At 42.6% G+C, this 27035-nt stretch overlaps 1 protein-coding gene across 1 annotated transcript in view; it reads left to right on the top strand.

The window, feature by feature from the left end:
* Positions 1-27035, top strand: part of LOC144827955 (uncharacterized) — a 456431-nt gene that overhangs the window by 320766 nt on the left and 108630 nt on the right. The window contains exons 17-18 of the mRNA XM_078686115.1: positions 7765-7815; positions 9435-9485. Of these exons, the coding sequence (XP_078542241.1) occupies positions 7765-7815; positions 9435-9485 (102 nt within the window). The remainder of the gene's footprint in view (positions 1-7764; positions 7816-9434; positions 9486-27035) is intronic.

Below are 27035 nucleotides of genomic sequence, written 5' to 3'. Positions count from 1 at the left end.
TTGAATAATTAGCTATAATCGTTATATTATTGGCGCTCAGTACGCCCGTCTTATGCGCCATTTTGGTAGTTTAGTGTTATGTGTTTCGGATTCCCGCGCTTTTATCGAAGAGTGTAGTGAATTTACTCTAATTCGAGCTATCTGCTATTTTGATGGAAAGGATAATAGTTATTCAATTTTAATGGGCGAGCTATCGACCGCAAAGGATTGTTATCACCACGATTACGTTTGCGTGTTCGCTACTGGAGCTTAGCCTTGGCTCCTATTAGGCGCCATTTTAGTAGTTTGTTTACATTCAATGAACTACAGAATCGTCGGGCGGCAAAGTTTATGGTATGAAGTGTGTTCCAAGAGCCATAGAGCACTCCATGCATAAAAAAAATTCCTTGTTATCATATTAATTTTTGGGTACATTTATTTCATAATGCATTTATTTTAAACTACATTTTATTTCGAAACATGACATGTTTCTGATACTTATAAAAATTCAACCGTAATAAGGGGAAAAACTCCATAGATATTACCGTATTCATTCTAGTGGGTAGCAGATTTATTAATTAAAGGTATGCATCATATCCAGTAAGGTATCATCGGTCTATATCGAATACAAAGCAGGGAACCCATAATTAACCAAGAGAGGATATAATACGGTTAGGGATCAGTCCAATACCCAAAGCATTCATCTATTGGTATATCTGTATACGGAGCGTTCCCTCCTATCACTATTTGTACATTTGTTGAATATTGGCATTTACAAACATTATACATAGTTTTTATATCCATTTTATTAGAACATTCATTTCGGTATCATATTGTAATTTGTTTATGACCAAGCCACATTTGTACACCTTTATATTCATTCACCGCATGATATCACGAGGGCCACTTTAACAAAGGCTTAATCATATGAGGGTGATCAGGATAGTGGATTTCTACCTAATAAGTCTATCCCATTCTTTTCTGCAGTTCAATCCTGAGTAGTATGTTTTAAACTTGGACATAAAAACTGTTCTCTTTGTTTGAGTTTTTTATTTATATCGCCGCCTCGTACTGATATTTTGATTATCTCGAGAATGAACCATTTTATATCATCTGTGCCATGTTTTTTGGCGATCCAGTGATCCACTAGTGGTGCATTCTTTGTAAAAATTTTTAGTGTGGACCGGTGTTCAGTGAGACGCTGACGCATTTCTCGCCCGGTTTCCCCTACATAGCATTTATTGCAGGGACAGATCAAGAGATACACCACATTGGATGTTCGACAGTTGACATGATCGTTCATCCAGTGGGAGATACCATTTACCTCCAGCCTATCTGTTTTCACGATGTTTTTACAATGTGAACAAGTTCCACATGGCAAATTGCCTCTAATCGGAGTGTTGTTACTTATATTTCTTAGACCGGAAGATTTTGGTTCTCTGAATGTCTGTACTAGGTGATTCCTAATAGTTCTATTCCTTCTGTAGGCATAGATAGGTTTGGCCATAGGGGTTACACCTGTCTTATTTAATATGGACCAATTTTTATTAATGAGATTTTTCACTTTGTTACTGAAACCATTAAAATCGGAAACCATCACTATTTAATTTTTCTGTTGTTTAGGTTTGTCATTATTTTCAAAGAGGCTGTCCCGATTATAATATTTAGCACGTTTATATGCTTCTTTTATTAGCCGCTTTGGGTAGCCTCTTTGGGACAACTTTATCTTGAGCATTTCAACATGTATTTCAAAAGTTTGCCTATCACTACAGTTGCGTCTAATACGCAAAAATTGACTAAAGGGTATGCCATCGTTTTGGCATTTCGGGTGGTAACTAAATGGTGAAGGAGGGTATTCCTGTCTGAGGGTTTGACGTACAATTCAACATTTAAAACCCCTTCCTTTTCCATGATCTTTATATCTAGAAAATCAACAGCTTGTTGGCTTTTGGTTGAAGTAAATCTAAGATTTGGATCTCCACAGTTTAGCCATTCTAAAAAACTATCGAGATCCTCTTCAATCCTGTCCCAAATAAAGAAAATATCATCTATAAATCTAGACCAGTGTTTGACATTTTCAAAGAAGGGACTCATCTCATTATGAATATGAAGCTGTTCGAATTTTCCAACATATAGGCAGGCCAGGCTGGGAGCGCATGTGGCTCCCATGCTGGTGCCTTTAGTCTGGCAATAATAATCATTCTTGAATAGAAAAATATTATTCTTCAGAATGATCTCAATACATTCAATGATGAAGGTATTCTGAGATGTTAAATCGCCCTCTTCATTTTTCAGAATATCCTCCATCATTCTCACTGTGTCTTGCTGCGGAATATTGGTGTAAAGAGATTCAATATCTAAACACACAAGCCATTGTGTGTTTTTGTTGAAATCAATCCCTTCCACTTTAGAGATCATGTGTGTCGTATCCTTTATGTACGACAGTAAAAGGGCTACGAAAGTTTGGATAAAGTGATCCACATATTTGCTAAGTGGCTCAGTTAAAGATTCCATTCCTGAAACTATTAGTCGCATAGGCGGGTCTTCCATGCTCTTATGCACCTTGGGGAGCCTGTATAAGGCTGGTATCTTGGGGTGATCATTGATTAAAAACTGATATTCCTCCTCACTAATGATATTATCTTCTTTAGCATAACTGACTATATCCTTAACTTTCTTTTTGAGATTATCCCAGTCCTTAGCGCTAGAGGGTTTTATAGTGTGTTTTATTTTCTAGTAGTTTTAGCATTCTTTGATCATAGTCTACTGTTTGTAGTATCACTATACTCCCCCCCTTATCTCCCAATTTTATGGTTATATCCTCACAGGTGGATAGATTTTTTAGTGCTTCTCTTTCCATTTTAGATCAATTGTTTTGTGTCCAGACTTTGGTGTCTAAAAATGTTTCTAGGCTACTTGTAACCACGTTTTCGAAAGTGTCTACTTCCTGACCAACCATTCCTGTATTGGGTGTCCAAGTGGAAGGAGGCTTGAGGCCAGACTTATTATTAGTTACTCGCTCCTCTTTTCCTTCAAAGAATTTTTTAATTCCAATCTTCCTAAATAAGTCTTTAACATCTCTTTCTATTGCGCATCTACATCCTTGTGTGCTGGGGGCAAATCCTAATCCTTTTTCAAGGACACGAACTTCATGTACAGACAAGGTCTTATCTGAGAGATTAATTATAGGGGCTTTCAAATGTCCATTCTCTATTCCCAGTCCATGTGGCTGCGGGTTCTCATGTAGGGTCTCCTCACCGTGTGTCTGGTTTGTGTATTGCCCGGACGGCCCCTCCCCCGCGTTCTGAAACCCCTGGTTTGGCACCTCTGTGGTTGACCTAAAAAAAGCTGTTGAGTATTCCCTGCTACTACCAGCTTCCCCATATCTTTGGTCTTTCCTATTTCTGTTGTCACCATTTCTATCTCCTTCCGAATCTGAGCTGTTGTACGAGGTATCTGAGAAGGTTACATTCTTTTTAAAATATCTGTTTTTATTGTAGTGGAACTGTTTGCCCCCATATTCAGTTGCCGCTGGTTGATCATAATAGTCTTTCTGAATATAGGGGTAAAACGACTCAACCTTGTAGTTGGCTATGTCCTTTCTTAATTTGTTGGATTTCTTGTTAATCATATATTCCTGATAACCACAAATGTCATCTTGAATTTCATCTAATTTTTTCTTAGCATCGTCAAGGGCCGTGCACTCATTGAGCTCCTTTTCTAGGCTCTCAATCTCCTCTCTTTCAATTATTATTATGTCTTGAGCTGTTTCAATTATTATTCACAAAACGAGGACAAAATTCCTATACCAGGGTGCAAAAGTCACCCACGTATCTGAGTGCAAATAGTCACCCATACATTAAAAACAGGGAAGAATTGGGAAAAGTAATCCTAGGTAAAAAATACCCTGATGGGAGAGGGAAAGACATACAACATCCTCTGATGCCCTCACACACCCCGGAAGATGTCATGCTTCATCACCGGGCAATTTTGCTCCTCGTAGGGCCGGCGCTGCAATTCCCAACGGGCCCCCGAAGGGTCACTTTATCGGAGATCTTTTAGAGGATTAGCCATATGTTGCATGCAGGTGTATGGGGAAGGGTAAGGGAGGGTAAATCAATTACGTGCAAACATGATAGTGTGATAAAATCAAGGGTATGGAAGCAGCGACAAGATTGTCTAGGTAACCCTTGGCAGTTAAAAGTACTGCTTAAAAATGACTGACCCCACAAGGCCCACTATGCCTGGGTGTCACTAGTCAAGGTCAACATGTTTCGCGCCTCTATCGCCCGTAGGTCATTGGCGCTTCGTCAGGACCCAAAAAAAAAAAAAGGTGAAGTGCACGTGAGTAAAATACATAAAAGTTAAAATGAGAACCCTCTTATCTCATCCAGGGCGGATCAGGAGACCTGTGTCCCCACTATATGGTTGTAGCTGTTACATAGAAGCTGCTCCTGGATGATACCGTGACCCAGTCCAGCCCAGCCTCCTCCAATCTCTGAGGGGCTCAAATGGGCCCGTCCTTGGTGTGGGCTTCGTATTCAATTATTAGCAACATCCAGTCGCGACTGCATCTGTTCGCGATGAGTGTCCAGTTTTCCTTAAACTTTTCATTTTTTACAAAGAATCCTGGCACATTCCTAATTTGAAGACCCACAGGTATGATTCCCTTTTTACAATATTGGATGATGAACTCCGAATGTAGTTCGGTGCAAATCATCTTTTTCTTCAGATTCCATAATTTGTTCCATCTTTTATCATCATTTCTAGATAAAGTCATTGAATTAATTATTTTGGAACTCCCCCCTGTGAATTTTTTAAATTGGTCTTCAGAGAAGCCGAAAGTCCGTAAAGTTTCCATGATTTTTAAGCACGTCCTAACTCTCCAGCTACAAGAGCTGTAGAACAACTTTAAAAAAAAGAGAGTTTCCCAGAAAACCAGAAAGGACTGGGTATCAAACAGTTTCAAAAAAGGATTTCCTTTCTGTGTTATTCACTTTCTCTTTGTGACCCAAAAAGGCCTACACACTTATGTCGCTTTTTAGTGTTCCATTGTGACACGGATAATTATATCTGCACAATACTAGGGTTGCTTTTGTCTCTCAAATTTTTATTCTGATTAATAACATATAAATTCATTTATTCCATAACATTTTCATAAAAACATATCATCAAAAACTGGTTCTCTAATACATGTGATAATCCCTATAGTATTTCTAACTCAAATTAAAATTAATCAACACAGAATAATATTCACATGTTAGAAATTAATAACATCATAACATCAAATATAAAATGATAGAAGAAAGTCCTTTGTCGACGCGTTTCGGTGCTTTGTGCTGTTTTAACACCTTCTTCAGTACAACTTTTACTTTAAAAACAATGGTTCTTGATTCTAAAAACAAATACATACAATTGGTGTCATATATTTGGGAGAGCAAAATTCATTATGTCCACTAGTGTGTCTAATTGCCCCCGTGTCTCTATATCATAATAGATAGACAATCTTACTTCAAGTATCTTTGTCATTAATCTTATATCTTTAACATTCTGCTCCATTGAGGATTGGTTAACAGTGGATCCTCTGTGCGGTTGGTGGCAAGCCTCTTATTCTCTAAATAAAGATGACACACACTTTTGAGTTGTGTAGCCCAACTTAAGGTTCCAGGCCGTATAAGTTAGCTATTTTACTTTACACTTACTTAAAACGGGGAATGATCGCTCCTGTGTCTAATTCAATTTTGGCGGCTTTAAATCTGCGCCAGATCACTTGAGGTCTATGCAGTTTGTAGCGGGCCTCTGTTTCTCTAAATAGAGAGAATGTATACTGATTGATTATTTGGCACAAGTTGCAGTGTCAGGCCACAAAAGTTAGCTATTTTGTTGTACACTTACTTAAAGAGGGGAGAATGACGTCTCTTGTGTCTAATTCAGTTGTTGCGGCTTTAAATCTGCGCTAGATCACTTATGGTCATTTGCTTGAATTTTGACCTAAAAGAAAACATTGTGCTCGTTTATCTCTATGTCCTATAGTTTTAGTGTATCCCTATTGTTGGCTATGATGGGTTCTCAAACATACCTTTAAAATCATGTGCGAGGTCCCTGTGTAGTCTTCGAAGACGGACTTTCTTCTCGTCTTAGGTATTTCTTCACTTTGTACCCATCAGAAATTGTAGGGGTATCCCTTCTTGCAATGTTACCTAATTTTAGGAAATGAAATCAGTCTATATTTAAACTTTAACCATTTATTGTCCAACTCTGCTCATCGTATTTTTGAGATTATATTAAGCTTTGTTAGACTATTCACATAATTAAATGCTTGGGGAATTGACATTAATCCCTATGTTTAGATCTTGGGGTGCAGGCCACGGGGTGCAGGGATGAACTGCACTCCTCCATTTCACAATGCGGACATGCATTGAGCTCGGAATGCATGCTCTCATTGTGAAACATATGAGTACGACCAAACAGCGTTCTGTCACATCGTACTTGCAAGACCTTAACCAACGACACTAGGTCCTTCGGTCACGGTTCCTGGCCGATGTCGGACAGACTCAGCTCCATCCGACATCGGAATTGGGCCCTAAGTGTTATTTTTGCACTTATTATTTAAACATTCTTATATTCACCTCTACTAATTGGAATTTTATAATTTTGGTCTTGTTTTATTTCTAAAATGATACTCCTTTTTAAGTGGTGTGGAGGCTTTTTGTGGTGTTTTCACAGTATTACTTTGTGATGTGTGCAGATTGCTTCTTAAACTACGCCTGACTGCTCTGTGCCAAGCTACCAGAAGGTTCTCACAGGTTCATTTAGGGTGTGCATACCTCTGCCAACTAGAGACCCCATTTCTAACAGAGAACTAAAGTCGTCTAAGCACTTGGCTGGATCTCACTATTTATGTTCCCCAGTTCTTCTTTCACTGTGCTTTTAATAGTAATGCTTGAACCATAATGAAAGTATTTACCATTTCCTGCTTCATTGCCATGTCATGCGATTTTCTGTTATTGGCATTCATAGTAAGGTTCAAAGATGTATCCCAAGAAGGACAGAGCCACACTTTCAAATTAACAAAGTGTATGTATCTTTATTTATTTTGAAATTTGAAGATACAGTCATTGCAATTGATGAATCTCTTTTTCAGGTGTTCGAGTAGGTCCTAGCGAAGAAGTACACAATAGCAATAGCAATCAATATTAAAACATTGAACTTGCAATCCTTGAGATTACATTTTGCAGATTCAAACTTAAACTTTTGTACATTGTTTTTCTGAAGCTGCATGGAAATTCAAATAGTGAAAGTCGTGCTACTGTATCTGCAAATATATGCTGCCCAGTGGAGTGCTATTTCTACCCTGGGTATAGTAAATTGACTACTCTCTCAGTAATGTAGACATATTTATGTATATTTGCAGTACTTGTAGGTAAATGCATGTGTTTCACACATTCTCTCACTCCAAATATTTCTTTAAAATGTATTTGTGCATAGATTGAGACATGCAATGGAGTCTTGGCAGTGTTCATCACCACTGCAGCAATAAGTGACCTAAAGATGTCTAAGAACTTGGCAAAATAAAACTATTTCTTTTGCCCAATGCTTTTCCTAGAAGTGCTAGGACGAGTAATTTCATTTCAAATATGCTTTACAGTTTATTGGTATTTATAGTAAGGTTCAACTATGTATTGCAGATGGGACTGGCAAGCACCTTACAATTAATAGTTTGTATTTGAATCTATCTTGAAATTTGAAGATAAGGTTTTTACAGTTTGGGAATCTCCTTTTCAGTTGCTACAGAAGCACCAACTCCTAGAAGAGTGTTAACCATAAAGAAACCAGGTAAGTACTGCGTATTACATAAATGCAATGTCTAATCTGGCAGGTGTCTCCTGGGATAAGGAGCTCTGCACTGTACTCGACCATTGACATAATAAAATCTGTTTGAAAAAAATGATGTGTCACATTACAATATTCCATCAAATCACATAGGGGGACAAGTACAACAAACCATCTAATATATTATAGGCTTTTATATTTTGAAGTGCTGCTCCATTTCATTTATTACTATAACACTCCAACGTGCCTTTTTCCCCTTGGCATATTTCTTTTTTCAAAAATGGTTACAAGAACTGACATTTCTAGATCACCTTGATGCCATTAGGATGTATTGATAATCTGTTTTAGATTTTATTATATAGGTGCAGATCTTTTCAAATGTATTCTTAAAAAATTGAGATCTGTGTGACATCTGGGAAACTTCTATAAACTTTCAGTACCTTAATCTGGAGCTGGTTAAACCACAGAAATCCATCAAATAGGGTCTTAAGCTGCCCTTTGAGTTAAAAGAATTGTTCCAAAAGTATTTTAAATTTACATTTATCACACAACTACTTGTAAAGAAGGAACTGCAGCAAGTGTGATATATTATCCCTTTTTTGGTTTTCAAGATTTATTTGATATTGTCACATTCAGCCCAAGCACCTCCATCATTTAATGGAAGTCTGCTTCTAATGTTTCATGGTAAACAGACATGTGCTGTGCATGTTCAATTGATGTTTACCATGGGCCTTGTTGGCGTTCTGTGCAATGATCACTGGTGTCACCAAGCAAAGGATTTTAATAATGAGCACAACACTCTCTGGACCATTCCTCTTTTCAGTAATTATTAAAGATTTCTAAAACTCAAATCTCTGTAAACACAATGTAGCAATAGGAGCTACATTCATATGAAATTATATGATTTCCATTCAGCTGTAGTCATTTTTTGACACAAAATGGCTTCTGGCAATTCAGATGGTGATACTAATGGCCATTGTGTTTGGAATCAACTTTAGAATGTTGAACTTTCAATCCTTTGAGAATTTACTGTATATTTTGCAGATTCAAACTTTACGTTTTGTACATTGTTTCTCTGAAGCTGTATGGAAATTCATATTATGAAAGTCGTGCTACCGAATCTGCAAACATGTGTTGCCCAGTGGAGTGCTATTTCAACCCTGTGTATAGTAAAATGACTACTCTCTCAGTAATGTACACATATTAAGTATATTAAAGTACTTATAGGTAAATACATAAGTTTCACACATTTTCTCACTCTATATATTTCTTTAATATGTTATTGTGCATAGATTGCGGCATGTAATGGAGTCTTGGGAGTGTTCATCAGCACTGCAGCATTAAGTGACATAAAGTTGTCTAAGCACTTGGCAACATCGAAATATTTCATTTTCCCAGTGCCCAGTGCTTTTCGTAGAAGTGCTAGGACCAGTAATTTCTGTATTTTCTATGATCTCTTTCATGTCCTATATGCTTTACAGTTTATTGTTATTTATAGTAAGGTTCAAAGATGTATTGCAGATGGGACTGGCAAGCACCGTAACATTTATAAAGAGTTTGTATTTGAATCTATCTTGAAATTTGATGATACAGTTTTTACAGTTTGGGAATCTCCTTTTCAGCTGCTACAGTGAGTCCAACTCCTAGAAAAGTGTTAACCCTAAAGAAACCAGGTAAGTACTGCTTATTTCTTAAATGCAGTTTGTTACGTACAGAATTCCACTGACTCACATAGGGTACACTGTGATTTTACTGATGATTTTGAAACCCAGTCTTTTCCTCCTGTATTGTGCACACATGTGCTTCTGGTCACTTCTGTTAACAGGTTACAAATTACCTAGCTGCCTAAGTAGTCCACCAACTTGGCTCTCTTGGCATTCGTTAGGACACCTTGGATGTGCACACTGTGTCACACTGTTTCACACAGAGCAATATCCTAGGCCTTTGGTATGAGCCTGTGTTGAAAAACGAGGCAGCATCTGTGAGGCCTCCACAAATAACAAGACTACATTTGTCCTTCACTGGGAACCAAACACCCAATTGTAGCGCCTGACTCTAAAAGGATAGCATTGCTGAGCAGTCTGAGGCTTACTCAAGGGAGGTGGTGTGGGCTAGTAATCGCCATTTGCAGGTGCACAAAAAATAACACTCAATAATTGATTGTCCAGTCTGTACATTGCTTTATAAAAGTAAGAGTACATTTATTAAACACACACACCACTCAATACTATACACCAATTTACAAATATACATAAGCTGATGGAATTACTTTGTGACATTGCATAACATCTCCACCCCTCCCTCAGGGGTGTGGGGTCTAGTGCCACCACTCCCACGTATGCACATCATCTTGCCCCCAATGCAGTGAATTGGTCTTAACATAGAGCAGGGGCCCTTCGCACTGTCACCATCCCAGTGGCGACCCCCCCATCACCTCAACAAGCATTAAACAGGCTACAAATGACCCTGACTGAACATCTCTTACTGACCATACAGTATGCACCTCTACATCTTAAGGGCTAATAGTCTAAAGGTCTTCACCTAATCGCAGCAGCAAGAATTCCTGTTTACGCACACTTTAGAATGACAGTACTCATAACATTTGGATATCATTAGAATGCATTGCAATTACAGCCCCTAAGGCATCACAGATAAAATCACAGGTTTAAGTACATACAGTCAGACACCCTAGCAGGAATGTCTACCCACTATGCTTATGACATCGCCTTGCACCAGCACTTCACATTATTCAGGTGAAATAAATTCAATCTCTCTAAACGAAATAACCATTAGTAAATGCATTTCAGTGCAATTACACCTCTTCACCTCCGCCCTTCTCCAGACATCCCCAACTCAGCCCTTCACTCCTTGATGTAATTAGCAAAACACCCTCAGCTGAATAACAAATGTTCCAGCCCAGAAGGTGTTAAATGCAGGTTGAGCCTTGGAGGGGTTGATTCCTTTAAATCCCCAAGACACTTGGGGTGGGACTTGGCTCTTCGTGCAGGGGGGGAAACAGCGCTTCTCTAGCAGCTCCCCCCAGCACCCTTTTCATCATTGAGGGTGACCCCCCTCTTCCAGGGGGCCACCACGCACCAGGACAGCCGTCTTCCAAATGCCTGGCATGGCATTATGGGGTGATTGTGCTCCTATTCCTGCATAACAGACGAGCGTCTCTCCCGCTGTGCCGTGGAGAGCCGCGCTGGCGCTAGGCCGCTTCTGGGGCATCGGTGGGGGTCCGGTACCACCTGGACACTCAGGGTACACTTCACAGCTCGGGGAGCCCAACCCCGGCTGCTCCTCTCCCAGTGAGGGCCTCCTCCTTTCCTTCGGGGGTTCTGGTCCCCCACATGGCTGCTTCGTTGCAGGGCTGCCTGGCAGCCCTCCCCGGCAGCCCCTGCCAGCTCCCAGATGGGCCAGCACTCTCTCGTGCGGCCCAGGGAGCTGGGCGCTCTGAACGGGTCTGCCTGCTCAACGCCGGGTTCCGCTGTTCGGGCGGGACCACGGGGGAGTATGCAGCGGAGATGTGGTCCTGGGCCCCCTGGCTCCAGAACCTTTTGCCTCAGCAGACCACACCCCAGAGAGAGCTTCTCTTCCTGTGCAAGTACTTTTTAAAAGTTGAGTAGGGGGCTGGCAGGAAGTCTCTGTGTGTCCTATCAAACAACAACACATCACTTCCCTGCCCCCTCCCTACTTCTTGTCCAGCCTCTGGGTTGTTCAAAATGGAGTCATCCAGTGTCTCTGGCCACATGGCCTCTGAAACCCAACTCCTTCCCCCCTCACTGCCTTCACTGTGGTTAAGCTTGGTGCCTGGCACCCAGCGACAGCAGTTGATGGATTGGCTTGGAGTTCCCCCTATCTTTCTTTTGACTCTACAACCAGTAATTACTCGATTTTTTATGACCTCTTTCATGTCATATGCTTTACAGTTTATTGGTATTTATAGTAAGGTACAAAGATGTATCGCAGATGGGACTGGTAAGCACCATAAAATTAATAGAGTTTTTATGTGAATCTATCATGTAATTTGCAGATACAGTTTTTACAGTTTGGGAATCTCCTTTTCAGAGGCCACAGTAGGTCCAACACCTAGCAAAGTCTTAACCCTAAAGAAACCAGGTGGTTTGTTAAGTACAGATTTCCTCTGAATCACTTAGGGTTTACTGTCTCTTTGATTTTACGGACGAATATTAAATCCAACCTTTTCCTCTGGTCACATCTGTTATCAGGTTATAAATTACCTGGTTGCCTGAGACACTTGATATTTAGATAGTATTACAGTTATTTCTTTCAAGAATACTAATAGAACAAGCCATCTTGTAAAAAATATTTTTTTTTATTCTGAAGTGCTTCTCCATTCCTTTTATTATCCATTGTTTCAACACTCAAAATTAGTGTTTTCGCTTTTGATTTAACAATAAATTAGCTCTTTCTCCCCTTGATGTATTTCTTTCTTACACAAATGTCAACAGTGCTGGCACAGGCAAGGTCAGGATGTAAATATGTAGGATGAAGAAATATATTAGGTCACAGCTGGGGTTGCATCTGGGATCAGGCGGACTAGCTGCAAGGAGACCTTGCATGTCAACTCTCGGATTTCAGAGGAATTAATTTGGATAATGAGCGTCCTCATGTCACATTTGGAGGTGGAACCTGGGTCTGCTGCCAAGGACATCTACCTCATCCACAGGATAAATCACAGTTCATGCAACCAGGAGGCATGGTCCTGGGACCACTCTGCGCCCCAGGGAAAACTATGACCTCCCACTATTGGAGCAGAGCGGATAAGCTACGGTATTGAGGAGTCCCAAATTAACCTTGGAATGGGAGTACTGAAAGCAGAGTGAATGTCATTTAGAATTTGATTTCAGGATCAGGTAAGCTACGAGCAGTGCCATAAAAGGTAGAGTAGGGTCCCACCACATCCCTACCAGCATACCTCAAGTGGCTTCCATTCTATTCCCGAAGCCTCATTGGGCTTAGATACCGATAGGAAATAATTGTATATGTGTCTCAGTACTAGCCATGCAATGCGCTATGTGGTGCACTCTATAAAAACTGTCCTCCCAATATTTGGTTGGAAGACTCCTGCCCAGTTCTGCCTCCCATCTTCGTTGTCCTCTGGATTTAATTTGGGGCGTCTCCATTCCCATTAAGGCGTGGAGGTCCAATATGAGATGTTTGCCATATGATTTAAGGAGTTGACACTTTTCAAAAGGCTCATTGGTCTCCCGCACAATGCAGTGTTCCAGAATCAGTCAGCCAGTTTCCGAGTTGAAATATTGTACGCCATCTCAGTCAGTCAAGGAGTTATAAGATTTCAGTTTGTCAAAGGGGATAAGCCCTTGAGTATCAAAAAGGTAACCTACCCGTTTACAGTCCCTTCTCTTCAGAATCAGAACAATTCTGGTTGCATCCCAGGGACAAAGTCCAGGCTTGCAAAGATCGGGGTCCAAAGGAGAGAGAAGGTTGTCTCTTCACTATAGTTGTGGCATGACCTTGCTGCGCTAAAGTCAAACTCTTGTTGTTTTCTCTAATCACTACTGAGTCCCATACTTTAAGTATGGCTGTTGTCACCAGAGTGGAGTAAAGGCTGCTGGCCCAGTGTTTACAAGGAAGCCAAACTTCTTCCCATATGTGATTACCCATATGAGTTGGTCCATGTAGGACCAGTGCTTTTCAGAGATTGGATGATTCATTTCCACCAAACATCTAAGTTGGGAAGCTTTGTAGTAGGGAGCTGAAGGGGTACCGTTAGGTACTGTGGAGGTGGGATTTCTTAATGTCCCACAGGTATTTGTTGATGTCCAATTGGAGACAATGGATTGTGTTTGACTGGGGATAATGCAGAGTCGGAAGTAAATATAATATGCTCAAGAGAATGGTCATCTTGACTTCAGCTATGTACCACAAACCGGAGAGGCGAAGATGGCAACAAGTTGACAGTTCCTTGCGTGTTTGACAGGTACGAGGCGCATAGTTAGTGGCCAATATTTTAGGAATATACCAGGCCAGTGAGTTGCTTAAGTATAGTCTGGCATGTGTAGCCCACACAAAGGGTAACGGGGATCACAATGTGGCTTCATAAGAGGGTGTGACTGAGAGGTTCAATATCAATGACTTTTTCATGTATGTTTTAAAACCTGAGATTCTCCCAAAAGCCTGCAGTTTAGTGGCCAAGGCAGGAGTGAGACCTTGGGCTCTGTGATGGAAAGAATAACATTGTCAGCAAATAAGCTAACCAGATGTTGGTCACCTCCAAAGGGACTCCCCACTATGTCCGGATTATCCCTCAACCATTGTACCAGAGGCTGCATGTACAGAGCAAAAATTAGATGGGACATGGGGCAGCCCTGATGTGTACCCCGATGAATAGAGAATGGAGGAAAAAATATGCCATTGACCCTGACCGAGGCTTTGGGGAGCACTATAGATGCTCTGGACCCATGTACAATATCTGTCCACAGTGCCGAATTTCTACAGAGTATCAAAGAGATATGGCCAGCGTATGCTATTGAATGCCTTTCCTGCATCAATGGTAAGAAGCAAAGCCTCTGTGAGACTTATGAGACTTATCTATAAAGTGCAGCAGGTGTCTAGCTTCATTGGATGGTGGAAATTAATCCCGCTTGATCAGGATCGATCATGCCTGGCATTAGTGTGTTAAGGTGGTGCACTCATTTACTAGTGAATAGCTTCACATCTACATTAAAAGATAAATATGTCTGCATGACCCTTAGATGATGGGATTGTTATCGAGCTTCAGAATCACTGAAATAACCACCTCCAGCATTGAATCCGTAAGCAAATGAATTATGTAACCTGGTGAGTAGGGGAGATAAGTCCTGACAGAAAGTCCTATAAAATTGTGAGGTGAAGCTGTCAGGCCCCGGGTACTTTTATGATTCCAAGTGCAATATGGCCAATATCACCTCTTCAATGAAAATTGGCGGATTGATGGCAGAGGTCTCACCCTCAGGCAGAGAGTCGAGGGCAACATTTTGGAGATATGCCGAGGGATCTCCTTTGGAGACAACTGCAGCTGTGTAGATAGAACTGTAAAAGGCCAGGAAGGCCCATGCTATTCCCTCATCTGAGAAGATCTTTTTTGGAGGACCCTGTAGGGATCCTCTTTACTGATCCAGAGTGGATTTTGCTGCATAGACGATGTGCAAGTATTAGACCTGGGCGTAGTTTGCGGAGTTTTGCTACAAGGAACTTTGCAAAGTTACAAAAAAACTCATTGAAGTTCCGCGAGTGGCAGAGTGCCGTGTGAACTGCAGTTTGTGCTGGTATTTCTGCTGCTTGGGTAGAAATTCTACCCGAGTGGCAGCTTGCGCTTGCGAACTTACCATTCGCAATAGGTGTGGGAAAAAAACTCAGCTGCTTATGGAAAAGTGGAATATTCTGCACTTTGCGACCTCCGTGGAGTACGGAGTGCAGAAAACTCTGCACACACCGCGAACAGAGTGAAGTTCACCGCCCAGGCCTAGCCAGCATGTGCCTGCAGCGAATGTTCCACAGGTAAAAGATATGTTTGAGGCACAACTGTGTTTGAGAAGAAACCAAGCCTTCTCTAGCTCCCTCCTCTCTCTAGGCGCCCCTGTCTGTTTATGGATTGCTTCCAATTCAGAATCAGAACTTTCAAGACAGTACAGCAACACAAATAGCCATAATCTCCCCCTTACCAGGCTTCCCAAAGAGATGCTAGGGAAGTTTCCCCGGTGTTGTTACTTTGGAGATAAAATGCAAATGCCTTCTGAATCAAATCTACTGTGGCATAGAACTTAAGCAAGATATCCAAAAACGCTAATGGGAGCTCTGGGCCTAGGATATGTGCTGTCCGAGAGTTAGGCAGATGGAAGGGTGGTCAAAGGGTGAGCGCATGCCATAGATGTTTCAGAGATAAGTTTCAGCTGGGTCAGAGAAGCAAGAAAGTTATTGATACATGGGTATGTCTCATTTTCAGCTGAGTAGTATGGGTAGTCCCTATTAGATAGGTGTAATTGTCGCCACATGTCCTGAAGTCTACAGTCTATAAGTCCACAACGACCTGCAGCTGAGAAGGCCCTCACTTGGTCAGAGTATTGACTATTACAGTAAATATCCATGTCCATAACCAAGTTCAGGTCCATCTAGCTTAATAGCAGCATCTGGGGTCTGCAACATGGAGGCCAAGGAATTCATAAGGAAGGACTCCTATCACTTATTAGGGGCATAAACATACACATGTGTAAAGTAAATGGTCCCCACCCCAATCTGAAGTGCCAAGGAGTCGCCTTGACCTCTACTATGGTAGATATCTTCCTTAAAGCCCTTCAAGAAGAGAATGGCACACCTCCTTCTTAGCAGAACAAGAGGACCAGAACTGTGCGGGAACCGGTTAGACTGCATTCTGTGGACATCCTTAGAGATCATGTGATTCTCCTATAGGAAAGTTACAAATGCTAACCTTTTAGTGGAGTTTTTAGGGCCCCGTATGGTAAGGCTAGTAACCACGAGCTCCTGGAAGTCTAAATCTGAGGGCAGAATGCTGAAGAGATTGCACCAATCAGCTGGTAGGGTATGTATCAATAAAGTGTTGCTCCTCACAGTGAACTGTCAAAGTAAAAAGCCAAATATTGACCATGCTAGAGGAATGAGAAATCACCCATGAAATGCCCCAATACAAAACATGAAAACAAACAGTAAGTACTTGCATCAGTCCATTGATCTCGAAAACAGCGGATGGGGTGTGATCCAAGCAGTAGTTGCGAGTACCAGGGCGGAATTCTATGTGGAAAAATATCTTATCACCGAAGCGGACATTGGACCAATTTGACTCCCTTGTCCCACCCCCCTCACACATCCCCACCTGCCAGAGGAGAGAGAATAGTGACTAATGAACCCCCAGGCTAAAGATGTGTCAATCTTATTGTTGTGACCAGACGGTGTGTCCAGGACAGACTTCCTTTCCATTGCCATAATCTCTTGATCAGGCCACAGATTATCAGAAGGTGATTTGGATAGTTTTAAGAAAGAATAAGTCTCAAGGAGAACATTTCCCGGCTCTCTGGTATTCTGAGGTGTTAAGAAAGGAGAAAACCAGAGTAAGGAGACTGGAACTGATCTGGAGGAAGGACAAAACTAACAAGGCCAGACTAGCCTATAAAAGAGTCCTGAGAATGTACCTCAGACATTGTAATATGGCCAGAAGTACCCATATTGCAGAGAGAATTTACTCTGCAACAAATGCATCTGGGGAGTTGTTTATAATCCTTAAAGAATTAAAAAACCCTAAGAGTGGCAATCAAATGATTCCGACATCCCAAGCTCACTGCGATAATCTTGAAGCCTACTTTAAACAAACAAATAATATTATCTATAACACATTCTCAAACCTAGAAGGCTCCATTACACAGGAATCTATAGAAGTCCCGCCTGTGTGCATGTTGGAAAGTTTCAGACCAATAACTGAGGATCAGACTTTAGCTGGTATAAATTTGATAAAGGCAGGGTCTCTGAGAGACCTAGTAACTCCTCACGTGATCACCACTTTAGCCCCTATTCTGTGCATCTCACTCACAGATCTATGTAATCTCTCCCTAAAATTGTCTAGAATACCCTGTAAATAGAAGGCAGCATATATTAAGCCCCTTAAAATAAAACAGCAGATCCGAAGAACTTTGGAAACTATAGACCCATTTTTCTTCTCCCTTTTTTCTCTAAAATCTTAGAATCTGCAGTGAATGCCCAAATATCATCATATTTGGAATCTAATCACCTACTCAAAAGTTTCCAATCTGGCTTTCGTGCCTCTCACAGCATGGAGGCTGCACTTGTGGAGGTCACAGGCACCATCACACTGGCACTAGGTCAGGGATCAGTGACCATGTTTGTTCTTTCAGACCACTCGGCTGCATTCAATACAATCTCCCATCAGATCTTAGTACATAGACTCTGGGAGCTTGGTAGCAGAGACAAAGCACTGGAATGGCTGGTTAACTTTCTGTTAGAACATATAGGCCAGGTCCAGCTCAGCGAGTATTCATCAGATCCTTCATATATTGACAAGGGGGTGCCACAGGGCTAGAATCCTGACCTTGACACTGTTTGATGTGTATATGGCCCCCATGGCACATATCATTAGATCTTGTGGTTTTGAAACCATCTCCTATGCTGATGACACTCAATTGATCATCACCAGGGACCATGACCTCACCCTGACCAAAACGAGATTTAAAAATTGTCTACTGACAGTAGCTTTGTGGATGTCCAAGAACTGTCTTCAACTGAACATGCTCAAAACTGAGATTTTCCTCTTCAGAAAGGTACAGCTTGGGCAGAGGACTGGCGGCCTCCTGACCTAGGCGCTCCACCCATCCCCAGCAAATGTACAAGGAACTTGGGAATAATGATGGACAACAAGCTCTCAATTAAGGAGCATGTCAAAACAGTGTCTGGTACCTGTTTTGGCATTCTGCAAACCCTTCAAAAGGTTTTTCAATGGACACCTCTGCAGGTTAGGAAGACACTGGTACAAGCACTTATAATGAGCCACTTGGATTACAGCAATGCCCTCCTGGTCGGGAGTAGTGAAGGCCTGTTAGCCAAGGCTCCAGCTGGTGCGGAATTCAGCTGCTAGATTGATACTAAATCTTCCTCCGAGCAATCTCTATATTCCCTTTTCAGGCTCCCAAGTAAAAAGAGTGCCCTTTTCAGACTTCTCCGTCTGGTATGCAAGACCTTGCAGATGAAGGGCCCTCTTTATTTGAAGAACTACAACCGTATTCCCTGGTGCGGCAGCTTAGGTCAAGTGACTGACTGCTTCTATGCCTAAAATGTATCAGAACAACGAGGCATGGAGGTAGCGCCTTCTCATTGTGGGCCCCCTACCATTGGAATAGGCTACCTTTATTTATTCGAGCATGTACAGATTTTACTACACTCAAAAAACTCTTGAAAAACTGCTTTTCTCTTAGTAGTCAAACCTCTCTCTACTCCCCCATTGCAATGGCGCCTAGAGATCCCGTAAGGGATGATTCGTGCACCTAACAAATGTAACTAATAACAATGATAATATTTTCCAGGGCAGTCATCTTGGCACCGTCCGACCCTGTGGATTGCACTATCATCCCTCGTGAGAAGGGTTCTCAATGCCAAGCACCTTGCAGGCCTCCACGAGGGAGTGAATTTAATGCAGATTACGTTTCAGACAGAAAATGACCGAGAGCGGATGGCCCATGGAATAACAGACCCTGGCATTCCTCAGGCGAGCTGTGACCGGGCAAAAGTCATGCAGCTTCTGAAGCGAAATAGCCAGCATGTCTATATACAGCAGAGGTGCGTGTCCTCTAAACTGGAGTGGGTGGATATCCTTATTCATGTATAGTATGGACTCTTTTACTTGGAAGTCATGAATGCAAACTAATATATCCGCAGGAGGGCCTTTTGCTAACTTTGGTGGTCTCAACCGATGGAGCCCATCTAGCTTAATCTCCACATCTGCTGAGGCTCCCAAAATGTGAAGAAAGAGAGCCCCAAGGTATTTCACATAAGGAACCGTATAAGGCCTCTAGGAAAGGGAGGGCCACTGGGCTGTATGACTCCGGGGGGTGCTCACTGGTCATGCTTTGTTCCCTGATGGTCCCCCGGCGGGCGTAACGAGCATGACCTGAAGTGAGCGATCCCTCATGGTCGGGCCGTTGACATGGCCTTGGTTCACACACAGAGACTGTCGTAGCTGTCCTTTAGTCGGTGATGACCCTGTCTAGGAGCAGGAGGAGGAAAACCCTGCATTAATAGGCCCTTTAGAATGCACACCATTGGGATTAATTTTGAGTCACCGCTCCAATCGCCGGGCCTTCAGGTGCTTAGGGACTGGTGAGGACAGGGCCAGAGCAATCGATGTCCCAAAAGTAAGGCTGAACCCCCTACACACAAAGAGGTCCCCCTCAATGGCCCCAAGTCCATGCAGGTCAAAGGCTCAGCTCAGGGTGGGATCCACATGTGACATACTGTGAGGGGCAGAGGGCCCAGAGCTGCGATCCTACACAGAAAAAAGGCCCAAACTTTGTGTAGTTTAATTTGAGTCCCACATGATCACTGATAGCAGCGAGCTGGGAACCTCTAAGCAGCCTGCTCCGTGTATTCACAATCACCTGTGATGCAGCCGCAGCCATTCACGCTCTAGGCACAATAAATATGTAGGCCCAGGCTCCAGGGCTGTGCAGGCATCACACACGTGTAGTGGGCATGGGAGGAGGCCTCCTCTGCCCTAATCATCAGCTTCTGACCACAGCTGAGTTGACCCGTAATCCCTTTCATTCCGGGGCACTCCGCTGAGAATTTACTGGGTCCTGTGCCTGTTGTGACAACCTCCTGCAGCAACCACCGTCACCGCAGCTCAAGCCGCCACAGACCAACATCACCTCTGCAGTAGTCCTCCCGCCGCCGCTCTCTCCTCCAGCGGCCGCCGAGTGGAGGACTACATCACCCAGGGGGCTTAGCGGCAGGAGCCGTCAACGTCATCTCCCGGCACCGGCGGCGCTACTAATAGAGCGCACTCCCAGGGTCGCGGGACGCCGGGCTAAGCCCGGGCAAAGGGCGGGCCCTCTGTGGCCCTCAGAGGCCAGAGGAGGCTGGGCTGGGACACCTCCCTATCTTTGACGTATCTACATTGAGGATGTCTCCCACTAAGGACAAACCGTCTACGGCTGTGGGCGATAAACGAGGTACGCTTGACAAGTTTGTTACCTGGCCCATATCAGTAACTGACAGGGAAATTGCACTTTCTGAGAGGCGATCTGAGAGACGCCGCTCTGTTGAATTAATTAAAAACAAACGATCATCCCTGGGACGTATACAGCACGCTGCCTCACCCCCTCCAGCCACGATTCACGAGAGCAAGGGATATGATGTGTCCCTCAATGACAGCATCCCACTACTGTTTCAAGATATAACCTCCCCACTGGCGGAAATTAATGAACGAACTACAATTGTTTTAACGTCCTCTGGTAATTCTAATCCAGATGTAATGATCCCCCTGGACACTTCACCTCTGCAAGCAGAAACTTCCCAAAACTCCATAATAGACACACTTCTAAATATATCACTACCACAAGTAGTGTCTGCCCAAAATCCAAAGGCACTTACAAACGCATTCCGTAACCAAGGCCAACCACCGAAAAAACGGAGGAAAAAGGGGAATTGTATTCAGAGTAATAAGACTAGGAACACCCATCTTAGTTTTGGGAAGAAAAAAAGTCCTGTCCCTCACATATCTACAACTCCTAAAATAGTTAATCCTCCAATCTTTCCAACTAAAAAATTACTTAATGCTGATATAATGGGCTCTCTGGAGCAAATAATTAAATCATTATTACTCCCTGTAGTTGAGAGACTTAAGGGAATAGCGAAACAACTGGGAACTATTGAACAGGCACTAGCAGAGAATAAACCTGTACTTAAAGACCCACTGAAATCCACTCCAATGCCTGCATCGTCTCTAACTGCCACTGCCCAGAAAGCAGCAAAATCTACCACTCAGCATAACCATAACCTCCCAAGCCTTTCAGTTTCCAAACCAACGGGTGAACATGCAAAAACATCAGTTAAAGAGGCCCAGGGCAGTGGAAAGTCAAAACCCTGTGAGAGCAAAAGCGACAGAAGGGCTGTACCTAACACTCAATCAATGGCTGATTGCTCCACTCCTCCACCGCCGGCGACAAGACATAATCTAGATAGACGTAGGCAAATTAATCTTCCCCCGAGGCCGAACCTTACGCCATTGTGCTAACAGGGGTTCCTGAAATATCCGACGGCAGGTTTGAAAGCCATCAAATCCTAAAGAATAAGACTATGCACTGGTTGGAAACACATAGGCCACTACCTGCTAATCTAAATGGAGATATTCTCCACGTCCGACGAGCAGGATGGCTGGGAAAGAGACCTAAAACGACCCCTGGTGACATAGTCATCGTAAACTTTAGAGACTATAGGACAGTCACTTTTATTAAAGACTGGTACCCGGGGGTACGAGGGTAGTATAAGGGTCAGAGAAGTCAACTATTTCTACCCGAAAGCCTTGGTGGGAGAACCTTCCGGAACTTTAAAACGGTACCATAGACCAGGGACGCCCTTAGTCTTTAACATGCCAACTAAAAACCAATACGCTCCACTTACGGATTTGGAGGGGGTCGACTGACTTACTCATACCAAAGAGGCTGACCCTTTAATGGCGGGTAATGCTCTTATGCCACCATCAGATGACAGCCGAAATTACCAGGCGAGGTTAATCCCGAGGGTGGCATGAACACCCAAGTCAGCCAATTTGTATTATCATGGAACCTGGCAGGATTGAAGACCAAAGTGAATAACCCTGAATGGCTTAAAGTCATCCATAAATATAGTATCCTGTGTATACAGGAAACATGGCTGACTAACGAAATCCATCTATTGGGATAACAAACGTTTAACATCCCTGCGAAGCCTAGCACCCGAGGAAGAAATAGTGGTGGTTTATGCATCTATATCTCTAACACTGCTGGTATCAAAGTCATTAGAAATATCTCAGATTACTTTTTTCAAGTACTATTGGTTAGTTGGCCAGGAGTGAACAAACTTGCCATAATTAATTTTTATAACAAGGCCCACTGTAGTGAATGGGATAACATCCTCTCTAGGTTAAGGAAGTGCGTAGGGGCACTTGAAAAGGTAGGGACTGGAGATATGGCACTCCTCTGGTTAGGGGATTTTAACTGTACTATCTGCAATAGCAACGACCTGGGCATCTGCCCTCTGAAGGGAAACGACTTTGGTGACTTGACCCATTTCACTCATTGCGGTACAGGGAATAAACTCAATGAAGTGATCCATGAGCTAGACCTGGGCTTTGTAAACAAAATCTGTGCAATAAGGAAAGGCTTTGAGACAACTTTCACAGGAAGGGGTGTCAACTCGGTAATCGACTTTTCACACTTATCACATCGATACCGAGGGTTACCCTTATCCTGGGAGACGTTAAAACTCACCTTTGGGGATCATTATCCGATCTCTACGGAGCTGCAAGTAAAGGGACCGGCCAAAAGCAACAAAAAAGTGCACCCGATACCTATAACTCTGGGGAAAAAAAAGTGGGAAAAGGTGGACCCCGAAAAATTCCTGTCAAATTTACTATCCAGAGCTCTGGACAATGCGTCAACTTGCTTGAGGGACTCTGAATGACCAGAAGTAATCGTAGACTCCTTTATTGAGACAACCAAGGAGATAAATAATAACCATATAAAAAACATAACAGTAATAAAAAGGGTTGGTTCAATAAGGAATGCTCTACAGCGCACTCATACTTAATAGCTGTTTTGCATGAAGCCCCAAGATCCATGGCCCGTGTCAGAGAGGTGCGCAAGCTTTATAGAATTGCTCTAGACACTAAGAGGAAGGAACTAAAGCGGGACTTATGGGAAAACTTACACCTAGCATGCGAGAAAAATGATAATATCGCCTTTTGGAAGGCAGTCAATGCGCCTTTCTTTCAAAACAGAGACAATGACACTATAGAAATTGCGGTTTCAGGGGAGGCGTGGGTTGAACACTTTACACATCTGTACAATTATCCTAACCAAAGTGGAAGTATAAGTCCAATATCAACCAAAGAGCCCCCCGCTCAGTTCCCGTTGGGAATGACCTTTGACTATAAGGAGGTCTTCAAGGCGATAAATGACAGTGCATCGGGCAAAGCACCCGGACCTGATGGGGTCCCCATCGATATATATAAAAGCGAGATAAAACTCTGGGCTCCCCTCCTAACCAACTTTCTGAATAGTATTAACACCGTAGGTTTTATACCTACATGGCCCGAGGCAATCGTGGTGCCAATCTTTAAAAAGTGTAATAGAAATGATCCTGCCTGCTACCGTCCAATTTCACTTCTGGACGCATTGATGAAGGTAGCAGGCAGGATCATTCTAAAAAGGCTCCAAATTTGGTCGGAAGAAAACAACACCATAATTCCCCTTCAATATGGCTTCCGCCAAGGGAAGGGCACAGTAGAGCAGAGTTTAAATCTGGCTCTGCTGGTTGCTAAATATACAGAGGCAAAACACGAAAGCCTACACATTACATTCATAGACTTGACCTCTGCCTTCAACTGCGTGGACCATATAAAGCTTTGGGATACGTTGAAGTGCTTAGGCATAGATAACAAGATCATCGTTTTCATCAAGGAGCTATAGAGAAATGCAGGGGCAAGAGTCAGGTACGGCAGAGACGACCAATGCTCAGAAAGGTTCCATATCAACAGAGGTGTGAGGCAAGGGTGCATCCTCGCACCCTTCCTTTTTATATTATATATAAACTCAGTGGTGGAGCATATGAGGAAGTTTCAGTTCGACTATCCTCTAGTGGGAGGGACCCCCATACCAATCCTCTTATATGCGGATGATGCCGCCATACTATCGCGGAATCCCATCGGCATGCAGAGGGTGGTGCTGGAATTTTCAAATTATATGAACACTCTTGGGTTAACAATTAATGTAACAAAGACTTTCTCCATGAGATCCGGCCCTTCCAGGAAACCCCCTAAATCAATCTTTTTAAATCAGAAACAGATACTTAACACTGTCACCTTCTGCTATTTGGGAGTAAATTTAGACAATACGGGAAACTGGGCTAAGGCGGTCCACGCTAGAAACCTGGCCTTCAGTAGAGCAACCGGAGCTTTAATAAACTTTTCGAGGAAACTCGGTGGCCGTCCGGTCAGAGAACCTATACCAATTTACAAGGCCAGATGTCTTTCCACTGGTACATACGTCGCTGGAATCTGGGGTTTTACAAATACCAAGCAGATACAATCGACTGAAAACAATTTTTTCCGCTATCTGCTCGGCACCCCAAAATCACTATCCATCTATTTCAGCCACAGGCAATTGGGGCTCTCCTATGTAGAGGACACGATCAAAGCTAGCCCGCTTCTTTTGTGGCACAAAATTTGGACTACCCCGGAAACATCATTGAACAGGGTAATTGTTTTGGACTGCTTAAATTTAGAGGGGACACGAAACATCAAATGGCTGAACTACGTGAGAAACATGTCCATAAATTTTGGCCATGAAGAATATTTTTACGACCCGCCGTGCCTGGAAAATATCCCTAAGCGCTCCTTGAAAAAGATTATAATGGAACATCTGGCCAACAAAAGGTGGTCGAGCGAGAAGGGAAAAAACACCAATAATTCAAACGGCGTACCTATCCAACAGGAAGGAATGAACCTTTATTTAATCATGGAGAGCAGCCCATATTCCAGAATGTTATTGACCAGGTTTTGGGCTGACACATTTTTCCGTTTGATTACATTCCCCAAATGTAATGACTGGGGCAAACAGTTGGAAAAGTGTCCCTGTGATGGATCTTCGAATCAATCAAACATTCATTCCATCCTCTTTTGAAATTTTTATTTGGCCCCCAGGAAACAGTTTTTAAAACCTATATTTACCAAATGGGGCATCAGAGGATGTTATGATGCATACTGCAAACTCAAGCAACTAGAGACTGATTTTGTGATAAAGGCAGTGGCATCTTATTTGAACACCATTACATCCCTTAGAAAGTCGATGTAACGCTCTAAGAATTCTTGCAAATAGTTCTTACCTTCTAAATGAACTTGAGATAGGATACACCTGATATTTTAACCATTGTTTTTAATGAAACTCTTTTAAAGGCTTTTATATTCACCGTTTTAACTGGAATGTAATGTTTGTGCTTTTATGATTCTGTATTCAAAATCGAATAAAGCTATTTTGATTTGATTTGATTTGAGTTGACCCGATCCCTCGTAGTGGAGGCCCTGTTTCCCAACTCAAGCATTCAGACTCAGCCGATGCAGATATCTGTCTTAGATGCTCATTGGGTGTCCCAGTAGGAGTCCCCGACCATAGACCGGCCACCCAGATTGGTTGACTGCCATGAAACAAGGGCACTGGAGCATACAGAAGGCATGTCCAGATCCGTGCAGAAGATCCACTGCATTCTTCACCTTCCGCATCTGCAGAGGCTCACTTCAATGGCATCCTGGATGGGATTTCAGCTGGGCCTGCTGGGCCACCTGCCCTGCGGTCAGGACCTTACACGAACGCTGGGCTCCTTCAGAGAGGCAGCCATACTCCTCTAAGCTATCTGCCAGGTGAAATCTTGTGGACCAGAAAGGCCCTCTGCACGCGGGGGCCTACCCAGAATTAGGTAGCTGTGCCTCCAAATGGACTGCCTCAGGACCACCTTAGATTCAGACATGGTTTAGCAGACCAATACTGCTGAAGGGGGTTGATTTGATTGCCAGTGGTGAGGATGGAGAGACAGTGAAGCATATCTTAGCCTCCCGCCATCTTGACCTCACCCCTCATGTTCTAGTTAATTAAAACCATTACATGAAATAGGAACATACTGTAGTAGTAAAGTAAGAATCATCTAAGAGTAAGGCCACTTTGAGAAAATCCTGATTTTTCAAGAATTCACGTGATAAAGTGCTAGTGCATGAGCTCATCAGATGAGTTGACTTAATGCACTATAATCTTGTTCTTTAGATAGTAAAAACTGTAACACACTTTTACATGTTTCCATTATGAGTACATCCACCAAAGATCAATATGACTGGGGGAATACATTCAGATATAAAATATAAGTCTTGTTATGCCCCGAGTCTGTTTGGTGCTCACCGGCGACTTTACCCCCCTGTACTTGTGATTTTGATTCCCTTTAACCCTCCATGCACATAGTCCTGCACAAAGTTTTGCTTTGCCCGAAGTTTTCTGAATATGAATTTAAGCAAATCAGACTGGCCTACCTATACTTACAGCTCCTGGCCACACCTTAACTGTGCCTTTTTGTTTACCATTTTGTATTTGGGTTTTTATGTGCACCTGATAATAATGTACTGTCCTGTTCTAGGATATGTATGTGAATCTCCACTATCTGTAAGGATCCAGACTATCAAAGTCATTACCGCTTTATCCATTTTATACACCGATATGTCAGTCTTTCAACTTAAGTCTGCTTGTTTTAGTGTGGATACATTTTTACTATATACTTGAATGATTTTCTTTGAAAATGAAATACAAGTTTTTATTGATAGATTTATACTGTTTATGGTAAGGTTGAAATATGTATCCTAAGAAGGACTAGATACAGCCCTAAAATGAAGAAAGCCTTTTTAGCTGAAAATATTTTGAATTCTGTAAATATTGTCATTACAT

This window comes from Lissotriton helveticus, chromosome 4_1 (genome assembly GCF_964261635.1).
Source record: "Lissotriton helveticus chromosome 4_1, aLisHel1.1, whole genome shotgun sequence".
In the NCBI taxonomy this organism is placed as follows: Eukaryota; Metazoa; Chordata; class Amphibia; order Caudata; family Salamandridae; genus Lissotriton; species Lissotriton helveticus.
Note: the sequence above shows the minus strand (reverse complement) of the source record. Positions and strands in the feature narration are given on the sequence as shown.